This window comes from Dipodomys spectabilis, unplaced genomic scaffold (assembly GCF_019054845.1).
Source record: "Dipodomys spectabilis isolate Male_0828 unplaced genomic scaffold, ASM1905484v1 ptg000039l, whole genome shotgun sequence".
NCBI lineage: Eukaryota > Metazoa > Chordata > Mammalia > Rodentia > Heteromyidae > Dipodomys > Dipodomys spectabilis.
The window spans coordinates 1289771-1301889 of record NW_024870716.1 but is presented as its reverse complement, the minus strand read 5'-3'; the positions used below and the strand labels follow the sequence as shown (position 1 = coordinate 1301889).

Below are 12119 nucleotides of genomic sequence, written 5' to 3'. Positions count from 1 at the left end.
CAGAATTTCAAGCCCAAGTACTGGCACACACACACACACACACACACACACACACACACACACACACACACACACACACACACACACACACACAAGCTGGGCACCAGTTGCTCATACCTGTATTCCTAGCTACTCAGGAGGCTGAGAGGTAAGGATTGAGGTTCAAAGCCAGCTTGGGCAGATAAGGCCCCATGATATTCTTTTTTTTGTTTACATGATTCCAAGGAATTGAACCCAGGGTCTCATGCATGCTAGGCAAGCACTTCACCACCAAGCCACATTTCCAGCCCATTTAATATTTTGTCTTTCTTTTTTGGTACTGGGGATCGAACCCAGGATACTGCACTAGCTAGGCAAGCACTTTGCCACTGAGCTACATCCCAGCACCCTCCCCTACCCCCCACCCCATGAGACTCTTATATCCAATTAACCACTCAAAAACCAAAAACGGAGCTATGGTCCAAAGTAGTAGAACACTAGCCTTGAACAAAAGAGCTCAGGGACAGAGCCCAAGCCATGAGTTCAAGCTCCACAACTGATTAAAAAAATTTTTTTTTGCATTAAATAAAATATTGTTTTGGTTGTTGTTGCTGCTGCTTGTTAGTTTTGTTTTGTTTTGTTTTTGGTGGTATTACCTACCAAGGAGCTATACTCCCCCCTCTACATTTGTTTTTCTTCTGCCAGTCCTAGGGCTGGAACTCAGGGCCTGGGCACTGTCCCTGATCTTCTTTTGCTCAAGGCTAACACTCTACCACTTGAGCCATAGCACCACTTCCAGCTTTTTCTATTTATGTGGCACTGAGGAATTGAACCCAAGGCTTCATGAATGCTAGGCAAGCATTCAACCACTGAGCCACATTGCCAGCCCCCATTTACATTTATTAAGCCACAAAGTTGGTATGTGGGCATGGGATGAGAGGTGGTACTGTGGCTTAAACTCAGGGCCTGAGCACTGTCCCTGAGCTTTTGTAAGTCTAGTGCTCTAGCACTTAAGCCACAGTTCCACTTCTTGGAGAGAAGAGTGTCACAGACTTTCCTACCCAAGCTTACTTTAAACCTCTATCAGCCCCTTGAGTAGCTAGGATCACAGGTGTCAGCCACTGGCACCTGGTGAGCAATTGGTTTTGTTACGTGGTAAGAAATAATAGAAGAGCAAATACCTACCACCACCATTCATCATTTAAACATTGTTGTCTTATATAGTATGGATTTTTTAATTTATTCATTTATTGCTAGTCTTGGGGCCTGAATTCAGGGTGTGAACACTGTCCCTGAGCTTCTTTTGCTTGAGGCTAGCACTCTACCACTTGAGCCACAATGCTACTTCCAGCTTTTTCTGTGTATGTGGTACTGAGGAATGGAACCCAGGGCTTCATGTATGCTAGGCAAGCACTCTAGCACTAAGCAACATTCTCAGCCCAGACTTTTATTTTGAAGGTACCTTGTACCCTAGGGGTTCTGGGAAGAGCCTTTGCTTAGTAGGTGGGAAGCTTCTGGACTTAAATGAACAATGAAAACCTACCCCCACCCCCCACACACAACTAAACCAAGCTATTAGATACAGACCTATAGTTCTCAGTTCCTACCTGTTCCTGTCTACCCTGTTCTGCATAACTGTGGCACACTGCACTGACCACATACTTCCCTGATTTTAGCCCACAGAGGGCAAGGTTCTAGATTACCTTTCTTTCTTTCATTGTAGAAAAAGGGGGTGGGGATGCTTCAGAGCATTTAGGCAACTGTCAAGATGATCTTCCCGAGTTCTGCACTATTGCAAAACTGTAAATCCCTTTCAACAATAAATCATCTTAAGTTTTCCTCATTGCTTAAAATGCCTACCTTCAGGGTGACCTTGTCCAAATTGTATTCTAGCCAGGGACTAGTGATTCATGCCTAGCCACTTAGGAGGCTGAGATGTGAGGATCTTGATTCAAATCCAGCCAGAGAAAGTCCATGAGACTCTCTCTCTCTCTCTCTCTCTCTCTCTCTCGCTCTCTCTCTCTCTCCTTTCCTGGGGCTTGAATTCAAGGCCTGGGCACTTTCCCTGAGCTGCTTTTGCTCAATGCCAGCACTCTACCACTTGAGCCACAGCACTACTTCCATCTTTTTCTGTTAATGTGGTATTGAGGAATGGAACCCAGGGCTTCATGCATGCTAGGCTAGCATTCTACCGCTAAACCACATTCCCAACCCATGAGACTCTTATTTCCAACTAATCACAAAAAAATGCTGGAAGTAGAGCTGTGGCTCAGTGGTAGAGTGCTAGTTGTGAACAAAAGAAGCTCAGGAGGGACAGCGCCCAGGCCAGAGTTCAGGCCTCACGACCGGACCCAAAAAAAAAAAAAAAAAGAAGCTCAGGAGCTGAGCGCCAGTGGCTCATATCTGTAATCCTGGCTACTCAAGAGGCTGAAATCAATGACTGTGCATGGGTGGTTCAGTGGTAGAATTCTCGCCTGCCACTCGGGAGGCCCGGGTTCGATTCCCGGCCCATGCAGTACATTGCCAAACCTTATTTAAAAAAAAAAAAAAAAAAGGCTGAAATCAGAGGATCATAATTCAAAGCCAGCCTGGGCAGGAAGTCTGTGAGACTCTTATCTCCAATAAACCACCAGAAAACCAGAAGTGGCATTACTATGCTTCAAGTGGTAGAGTGCTACTCTGAGCTGAAGAGCTGAGTCAGGACAGCACCCAGGCCCAAACTTCAAGTCCTATGACAGACAAAACAAAAAGCAGGCTGGAATGGTGGCTCAGTGGTAGAGTGCTTGCCTTGCATGCATGAGGCCCTGGGTTCAATTCCTCAGCACCACATAAACAGAAAAAGCTGGAAGTGGGGCTATGGCTCAAGTGCTGGAGCTGAAGAGCTGAGGGACAGTGCCCAGGCCCAGTGTTCAGGCTAAACTACTGACCAAAAAAAAAAAGCTCAGTCAGTACCTAGGCCCAAAGTTCAAGCCTTATGACCAGCAAAAAACAACTACCAGACTTTAACTATAAGCCCTCAGTATATGACTTGTATAATAATAAAAATGTATTTTCAAGAACATTTTTTTTTTTGGTCGGTCGTGGGGCTTGAACTCTGGGCCTGGGCGCTGTCCCTCAGCTCTTCAGCTCAAGGCGAGCGCTCTACCACTTGAGCTACAGTGCCACTTCCGGTTTTCTGGTGGTTTATTGGAGATAGGAGTCTCAGTCTCTCCTGCCCGGGCTGGCTTTGAACCTCGATCCTCAGATCTCAGCCTGCTGAGTAGCTAGGATTACAGGCATGGGCCACCAGCGCCCGGCTTTTTCAAGAACATTTTAACTAGCTAACAATAAAGTTGACCTTCCCCTGTAGCCTTGGTTGCTTGTGGTATGATTGTAGCACCACCCACCAGATTTTCTCTAGTGTGCCCAGAATCTTCGGTTGAGTCTATTTCACAAATACAACACATTAGGGAAAAAGAATTACTTAATTCATATTTATCCTCAGTAGCTTTATCTCTGCACTTTTTGAAATTGAAATGCGAGTATTTCCCTGGCTAGATCCTGTTTGCATTGTCCTTTTCTCTTTGTAGTGCCAGACCTTGTATCCAGGCCCTGAAACATACTACCCAAGACTAAGTTCATACCTAAGGCAGAAGTCCTTTAGATATAACCAAACTATATGCCTTAAACAATGTAAACAAGTGTTACAAATTGTAACCCCTATATTCTAGTATGTTGCTAAAAGCTACAATGTCCCTTTTGGCTCTATCAATGCTTAGGACTTTTTCCAGTTTGGTTCTTTTCTAGCAGGACTTGATTGGTTCTGCAGCTTTCCCACCTTGGACACATGACCTTTATATCACCCTCAAAATAGCTCCTTACCTGCTTTTCAGTTGAAGGATAACTTTCAGATTTGATGCTAGGACCCTATGAACAGTTATAAGCAGGCTCACACCTATATTAGTTATTCAGGAGGCTGAGCTATAAAGTTCCTGAGTCAAAGCCAGCCCCAGCGGGAAAGTCCATGAAACTATCCTCTAGCTCAAGTAAGATATAATACCCAGGGTCAAACACTAACAAATTAGTTTTTTTTGGCCAATCCTGGGGCTTCAGTTCAGGCCCTGGGCACTGTCCCTGAGCTTCATTTGCTCAAAGCTAGCACTCTACCACTTGAACCAGTTCTACTTCCATGTTTTTCTGTTTATGTGATACTGAGGAATGGAACCCAGGGCTTCATTCATGCTAGGCAAGCACTCTACCACTAAGCCATATTCCCAGCCTTAGCACATTAACTGATTTCCACAACTTTTTTTCAATTTTGTTATGGAATGGCTGAATTAAGACTAATTTGGACTGTAATGATAGTCTCCCTCCACTATAGAAGTAACTAGGCAAGTATGAGGGGCCTTATTGGAGCCTATAATCCCAAGACTACGTAATTAAAACAGGAGACAAAATAAAATTTCTTAAAGCCTTTACTTTTGAGACATAATGGATTAAAACCTTACACACATGGAAAAAGACAGACATGATCACAGTTGAACAGAATCTAGTCAGAAACATTTTAGTGACTGCCAGCTAATGGTGAAGCTGAAGTTCTGGGAGCATGACATGCTGCAGGGTCAAAGGAATGAGTGATTAGTACTCCTCTCCTTCTTCCTCACCCTCTCCTTCCACAGAATCCACACCAACCTCCTCATAATCCTTCTCTAGGGCAGCCATGTCCTCACGGGCCTCAGAAAACTCTCCTTCCTCCATCCCCTCACCCACATACCAGTGGACAAAGGCACGCTTGGCATACATCAGGTCAAACTTGTGGTCCAGGCGAGCCCAGGCCTCAGCAATGGCTGTGGTGTTGCTCAGCATGCACACAGCACGCTGCACCTTGGCCAGGTCTCCACCAGGAACCACAGTGGGAGGCTGGTAATTGATGCCAACCTTGAAACCAGTGGGACACCAATCCACAAACTGGATGCTGCGCTTGGTCTTGATGGTGGCAATGGCAGCATTAACATCTTTGGGAACCACATCACCACGGTACAACAGGCAGCAGGCCATGTATTTACCATGGCGAGGGTCACATTTCACCATCTGGTTGGCTGGCTCAAAGCAAGCATTGGTGATCTCTGCTACAGAAAGCTGTTCATGGTAGGCTTTCTCAGCAGAGATGACAGGGGCATATGTGGCCAGGGGGAAGTGGATGCGGGGATAGGGCACCAGGTTGGTCTGGAATTCTGTCAGGTCAACATTCAGGGCCCCATCAAACCTCAGGGAAGCTGTGATGGAAGACACAATCTGGCTAATAAGGCGGTTCAGGTTAGTGTAGGTTGGGCGCTCAATATCGAGGTTTCTACGACAGATGTCATAGATGGCCTCATTGTCCACCATGAAGGCACAATCAGAGTGCTCCAGGGTGGTGTGGGTGGTGAGGATAGAGTTGTAGGGCTCAACTACAGCTGTGGACACCTGGGGGGCGGGGTAAATGGAGAACTCCAGCTTGGACTTCTTGCCATAGTCCACAGAGAGACGCTCCATCAGCAGGGAGGTGAAGCCAGAGCCAGTTCCCCCACCGAAGCTGTGGAAGACCAGGAAGCCCTGAAGACCTGTGCACTGGTCAGCCTGCAAAACACAAAGGGATATAGCTTTTTACAGTCATAGTAAATATACTATCTTAAAAAAAAAAAAATCTGTCCAAGGACTTAGATCTTGAAGTCTCAAGTTCAGTCTCTAGTTTAAATGAAGAAAAGGCATTTTAATCAAGTAATCATCTTGCTATCACATTTCAGTTCTCTTTGAAAAAGCAACTTTTCAAATGTCTTTCTTCTATCTGTTAATGAGCTTTCTTCTCAAGAATAGACATAAACATACCAGCTTTCTGATCCGGTCCAAGACCAGGTCAATGATCTCCTTGCCAATGGTGTAGTGCCCACGGGCATAGTTATTGGCAGCATCTTCCTTGCCTGTGATGAGCTGCTCAGGGTGGAAAAGTTGACGGTAGGTGCCAGTTCGAACTTCATCTGCCAAAGGAAGAAAGCAAACCACCCGTCACTAACAACCTGCACAAGCCTGGGCCATCATCAGTGGAGCCCCTGGACAGATCTCTTGTCTCAGAAGCTTGGGAAATCCCCTGGGTTAGTTACTGAGGACAGCTCACCAATGACTGTGGGTTCCAGGTCTACAAACACTGCCCTGGGCACGTGCTTGCCAGCGCCTGTCTCACTGAAGAAGGTGTTGAAGGAGTCATCTCCTCCCCCGATGGTCTTGTCACTTGGCATCTGGCCATCAGGCTGGATGCCGTGTTCCAGGCAGTAGAGCTCCCAGCAGGCATTGCCAATCTGGACACCAGCCTGGCCAACGTGGATGGAGATACACTCACGCTGTGGAAAAGAAAAATGAAAGAAAAATTTAGGATCTAATCTGTGAATGACAAAGATAAAAGCACCATGGAACCTTAATCCTAACAAATTCCTTGTATTAAAAAAATAATTCGAGTGGGGGGGGGGGGTGGGTAGCACCTATAATCCTAGCTAGTGAGGAGGCTGAGATCTGAGGTTCACTGTTCATAGCCAGTCCCGGCAGGAAAGTCTGGGAGACCATTACCTCCAATAAACCACTAGAAAACCAGAAATGGTGCTGTGGATCAAGTGGTAGACTGCTTGCCTTGAGCTGAAAAGCACAGAAACAGCTCCCAGGCCCAGAGGTTCAAGCCCCATGACAGACCAAAAAATATGTAACAATAATTTGAGCCTGGGTTAGATAGCTCAGTGGTAGAGCACATGGCTCTGGATGCAATCTTCAGTGGAAAAAAAAAATTTTTTTTTCAAGGAGGAATAGCTAGTTTCTTTCCTACTCCTACTTTGTTTAAAGCCTCTTTTCAAAACTAGGGAGACTGCTGAGTCACTGCTTCCTCTTTTGCTAGACCAAGATTAGTAAGGTCATTCCTCCAGGCCCCAGAATCCACTTTGGGTAGGGGGCTATATTTCCGGTCAGCTCCAAGAGGAAACACATGGCTAAGGCGGTGTAGAGAAAATGTCGGGCTGCAGGGACAAAGGGTGGGGCTTTGCGGCACAAGATGAATGAGCAGTCACGCCCGAGGAGCGCATACCCTGCTTTGGGTGGGGCCGAGCAGTTGCAGAGTCCTGCAGAGCTCCTGCGGTCCACCCTCCCCACACCCAGCCACTGGCCTCAGCCCAGCACCTCCACATCTGTCCAGGCGCAGCAGAGGATTATCTGCGGCCCAGATCTGGCCCAGGATCCAATTTCCATCCCCTCAAAAGCCCTTCCCTGACAACACTTGCTTCCACTCGAATTCCTAACACAGGAGGGACAGACAGATGGCCTTTAATGGTGATCAGGGATGTTATTTTTCTAATATGGCTAGGGTGTAAGGTGGTCCTTGTAGGCATCCTATCCCTATACTTACTGATTTCACTAAATACATAAAAATAAAATAATTCAGTGGAAAGGAGTCACACCCTGCGGACAGAAATCCGCAGAGCCTTAACGCGCATGCCTAGACTGCAGGGGCCGTTTCCCGCCTCTCAGGCGCGGGAAAGTAACCGTCGCGCATGCGCTCAGGCCTCTCCCGCCCCCGCTTTTCGCGCCCAAGAGGAAATGAGGGCGGGGCGTGCGCGCGTGGCCTCCAGCAGCTGAGGGGGAAGATGGGGGAAGGGCATGCGCTAGGGGGGGGAAAAAAGGGTCTTCAGGCATCGCACCCACGGTGTGCTAACTGCGTCCAAAATGAGGCGATATCGAGTTCCTGGCACCCCACCATCCCTCTTAGAAGCGGAGAGAGGAATCGGGCCCGTTTCCCTTCATCTGGGCCCCTCCCATCCTCCGCAGTCCTGGGCCTCGCTCCCCCGACCCTCGCCACGCGCCTTTTGCAACCCTAAAGCACCATGCTGAACCCAGATCGGTGAGGCTGGGTGTGTGTAGGGGGGGTGCCCTTCGCGCCTCCCTAGCTTGGCATATCCCCCGTCCTTCCGCAGGCAGAGCCCACTTACCATGATGACTGTGGATTTGGTGGCAAAGGCGACAGGAGCAGGAGCAGGCACCCCGAGTCCCGGTTACCGTCCCCGACAAGCTAAGAGTCGAGGTAAGTAACGCACTGGGGCGGAGGTGACGCCTGAGCCTCTTAAGTAGAGGCTGGGGAGGGGCGGGAGGGCCCCTCCTCCGGCCCGGCGCGGCCATTCCGGGCCCAGCCTGGCCGCCGCAGAGGCGGGCTTGGCGTCCGGAGCCCCCTCCCCGTCCGGGCCTGCGGGGCCGCGCGCGCCTGGGCTGCTGACTGCGGCGAGCAGGAGGGCGGAGCCGGGCGGCTGCGGGCCTGCGGTGGTGGGAGAGGGCCGTCTACGCGTGGACCACCCGAGGACTCCAGAGCCTCATAGATTTTTAAGGACGGTGCACCCCAAAACGCAGAACCTGCCGTTCCATCCAGAATAGCTCAGCTGATTGTGTTTTCCATGTTGCCACCCAAAGTCAGTGAGTTTTCTGGAATTTTTGTTGTTGGTGGTGCCTTTTTCTTTTCTCGTTCCCTGATGGGCATTCGGTAAGATGATAGAATCGAACCTGAGAAAACCAGATTCGATGTTGTTTATGGTAATTTCTTGTTACTAAGGTTCGAAGAAAGACTGGAAGCATGTAATATTTCAACCAGGCCAAAGAGTTCCTAAGCATTAAACGTTGAGACCATTTGGATGGAGTAGGCCCCATCTTCAGCCTTAAGACACCAACTTTACAAAAAACGGCTCTAGAGGCTTAGGAAGAAGAAAAAGAGACTTTTACTGAGAAATTTGAGAAAGGAACCTTTTTTTTTTCCCACACTGAACGATATTAGGTAGTAAGAATTTCTTGTGCCACGTGGAGCTTTCTAAAAAGACAATTTGGTTTTTATCAAGCTACATCAATTGGTTATAGTTTAATTCTAGGATGCTCAGATTATAGTGGCTAGACTAACACATACACTTTCCTCTGGAAAATCTAACCCAGGACCAGAAACTACATTATTGAGCCCTGAAAGTGCATAGAGGTTAGGGTCAGAGTATGGCTTTAAAGATTGCTCTAGCAGAGTTATGCTTGTTACTAAACTTAAAAATGTTACAGTGGTAGTGTCAGAGCAACAAAAAGGTAAGTGTAAGACAGGAAGAATTCATAGCTCATATTCACCTGTTACCTTACCCAGAGTTGGCAAAGCCTTTCACTGATTACTTCAAATGACAACTTTACACTGTTAATTAATATGTACATGTATTTTGTAAGTGTGTGTATGTGTGTGTGTGTGCTTACAAACAAGACTGTTCTTAATTTTGATGAATATTTGTTGTTAAAACATTTTTGGTTTAGAATCCAAATTTGATGACATTTTCCATACTGGGTTTACAGGGGAACAGGAACATATCTGAATCTTGTTTTCACTTTCTCTTTTCCCTTTATTACTTTTAAAAGGAGGCAGAAAATAATTAGCTTGCCTTAACTGAGAGAATGAAAGGGAACCACCCTACTGAACTCCATTTTGCTGTCTGTTCCGCATGAAAGCCATTTGAAAGCAGGCACCTCCCTCCTGGCTCTGCAGAATTTCCGAGCTTTCACCGCAAGGATTTGCTCCTGTGGGCCTCTATGACTCCCCAGATACCTTCCTGAAACCATTAGCTTTTTTAGTCTTGTTATCTGTGTATCCCCGGTTGTAAATTAATAAGTATTTTTCTTGTTGTTTGTTTTTTTCTTTTTTAGGTAGGTCCCTGATGATGCATCAGAGTTCATTACACCTAATAAAACTAAAGGTGATGTTTAAATATAATCTGGTCTGGTATTTAATCTAGAAAAAAGGTGAATAATAAAAAAGACAAGTTTAAAATTTTCACTCTAAAACCTACATGGATCTGTTTGTATTGTATTTGCCATTATACACTTTAAAGACTAAATAGAGATTGTCTGTTACCCGATGATGTAACATTTAAATTGATTTTATAGGTTTTTCTTTTGTTGGACTCTTGTCAGGCCTGTAAATATTGCTTTGAATCTTTGGTGTAATAGGAATTCCAGTGTTGGAATTTGAGCCTCTCCCATCTTTGCTACATAGTATCAAGGCCCTTTGCTACTATTTTAATTGTCTTCTGCTGTGATTTTTTTGATTGTTACATATTGTGGATTAGATACAAAAGTTAACAAAATATTCTTTCTCATTTCACCAGCTCTACAAGCAAAGACAAGTAATAACAAATAGTAGCAAATTACTGAGCATCCACTTTTTATAAATATGTAACCTTTAGCCTTTATTCTTTTTTTTTTCTTTTTAAAATTTTCTTTGAGCAGGGCTGGGAAGGTGGCTCAGTGGTAGAGCGCTTGCCTTGCATGCCTGAGGCCCTGGGTTCGATTCCTCAGCACCACATGAGCAAAAAGAAAAAAGCCGGAAGTGGCGCTGTGGCTCAAGTTGTAGAGTGCTAGCCTTGAGCTGAAGAGCTGAGGGACAGCTCCCAGGCCCAGAGTTCAGGCCCCACGACAGGACCAAAAAAAACAAAAACAAAATTTTCTTTGAGCAGTACAGAAGTTTAAAGAGTTTAAAGTCAGGACCTTGTGCTTGCTAAGCAGGTGTTCTACCACTCAGGGCTAAGGTTATAGCCTTTTATTCTTATATATTCCAGTGGGGTTTTTTTTTTTTTTTTTTTTTTTTGGTCCTGGGGCTTGAACTCTGGGCCCTGGTGCTGTCCCTGAGCTCTTCAGCTCAAGGTGAGTACTCTACCACTTGAGCCACAGTGCCACTTTCAGTTTTCTGGTGGTTAATTCCAGATAAGAGTCTCCCATGGAAGTGGCGTTGTGGCTCAAGTGGTAGGGTGCTAGCCTTGAGCTGAAGAGCTGAGGGACAGCGCCCAGGTCCAGAATTCAAGCCCCGTGACCAGCCCCCCCAAAAAAACAAAAATAAAAACAAAGAGTCTCCTAGACTTTCCTGCCTGGGGCTGGCTTTGAGCCATGATCCTCAGATTTCAGCCTCCTGAGTAGCTAGGTTTACAGGCATGATCCACTGGTGCCCGGCCAGTGTTATAATTTACATATACCATTTTCTGTTCTATTGTTTTAACAGATAAATGGTATAAAGGAAAGAAAATAATTTCTTTGGCTTTGATGGTAAATAGCACTAATAATTGTAATTGAGTTGATAGTGATATGACTTTAGGCCCTTTCTGAATGAAACATATTGATGAAACCATCATATTCTCATGAATTCAGTCTCATTAATACATTTTGTCAGCTTTGTCTTCAACCTAAGCCCACCACTTTTTATCAATCACACTAGTATTTCATGGCTTTATAGACTCTGAAAATACTTTATTTACACATCATATAAACTGATTTTTTTTCCTACTTTTTTATTTGTGTCTGATTGCAATGTGAAAATAAGAGAATCTGGTGGCTCATGGCTGTAATTCTAGCTATTCAGGAGGCTGAGATACCGAGGATTATGATTCTAAACCCTCCTGAGCAGGAAAGTTAATGAGACTCTTACCTCTAGTGAACCACCAGAAAATAGGAAATGAAGCTGTGGCTCCAAGTGGTAGAGTGCTAACCTTGAGAGAAAGAGCTCCTGAGTTCAAGCCCAGTGACTGACAAACAAACAAAAAAGTCTTGAGCCCAGAGCCAGTGCCTCATGCCTATCATCTTAATTACTCTAGAGGCTGAGATCCAGATCTGGCTTTGAAACAGCCTGGGCAGAAATCAGTGGAAACTCCTCTCTGAAATAACGTAAAAAGTCTGGAGGCCTGGCTCAACTAATAGAGCTAGAGCACCAGCAGAGCAAGCATGAAACCATGAGTTCAAACTTCAGAAGCAGGGGTGTGTGTAGGGACACGGGGACACACACTCTTTAGAATAAAGATGTTCAATAAAGGAATGCTTTTGGGGTTTTTTTTTTTAATGGGAAGATATTTTTAGCATACTAATTTTGTTAATAACAATATACAAAGAAATAAAAAGTTGATAACGTGCAGAAAGAAAGAAAAAGAAGGTAAAAAGACTGGGCACTGGTGGCTCACACCTATAACCCTAGGGCTGAAATCAGAGGATTGCAGTTCAAAGCCAGCCTAGGCAGGAAAATAAGTGAGACTCTTATCTCCAATTAACCACCAGAAAGCCAGAAGAATGCTGTGGTTCAAAATGGTAGAGAGGGCAGG

The 12119-nt window shown here is 45.7% G+C and overlaps 1 protein-coding gene, 1 long non-coding RNA gene and 1 other non-coding gene across 3 annotated transcripts; 2 read left to right on the top strand and 1 right to left on the bottom strand.

The window, feature by feature from the left end:
- The first annotated feature begins 2423 nt into the window (after positions 1 to 2423).
- Positions 2424 to 2494, top strand: Trnag-gcc. The gene has a single exon. It is a non-coding gene; the product is annotated as a tRNA-Gly (tRNA).
- A 1929-nt stretch (positions 2495 to 4423) lies between these two features.
- On the bottom strand, positions 4424 to 8070 carry Tuba1b (tubulin alpha 1b). The gene is made up of 4 exons (XM_042677432.1): positions 7962 to 8070; positions 6113 to 6335; positions 5827 to 5975; positions 4424 to 5577 (listed from the first exon to the last, which is right to left on the bottom strand). The coding sequence occupies exons 1-4, from the start codon at positions 7962 to 7964 to the stop codon at positions 4597 to 4599; spliced, it is 1356 nt and encodes a 451-aa protein (XP_042533366.1). The 5' UTR covers positions 7965 to 8070; the 3' UTR covers positions 4424 to 4596.
- A 78-nt stretch (positions 8071 to 8148) lies between these two features.
- Positions 8149 to 9822, top strand: LOC122106152. The gene is made up of 2 exons (XR_006147132.1): positions 8149 to 8503; positions 9685 to 9822. It is a non-coding gene; the product is annotated as an uncharacterized LOC122106152 (long non-coding RNA).
- The last annotated feature ends 2297 nt before the right edge of the window (positions 9823 to 12119 follow it).

Coding starts and splice junctions, on each gene's coding strand:
- Tuba1b (XM_042677432.1), bottom strand. Junction 5,976..6,112: donor CCTGGAACCCACAGTCATTG/GTGAGCTGTCCT, acceptor TTCCTTTGGCAG/ATGAAGTTCGAACTGGCACC. Junction 5,578..5,826: donor TGGACCGGATCAGAAAGCTG/GTATGTTTATGT, acceptor TGTGTTTTGCAG/GCTGACCAGTGCACAGGTCT.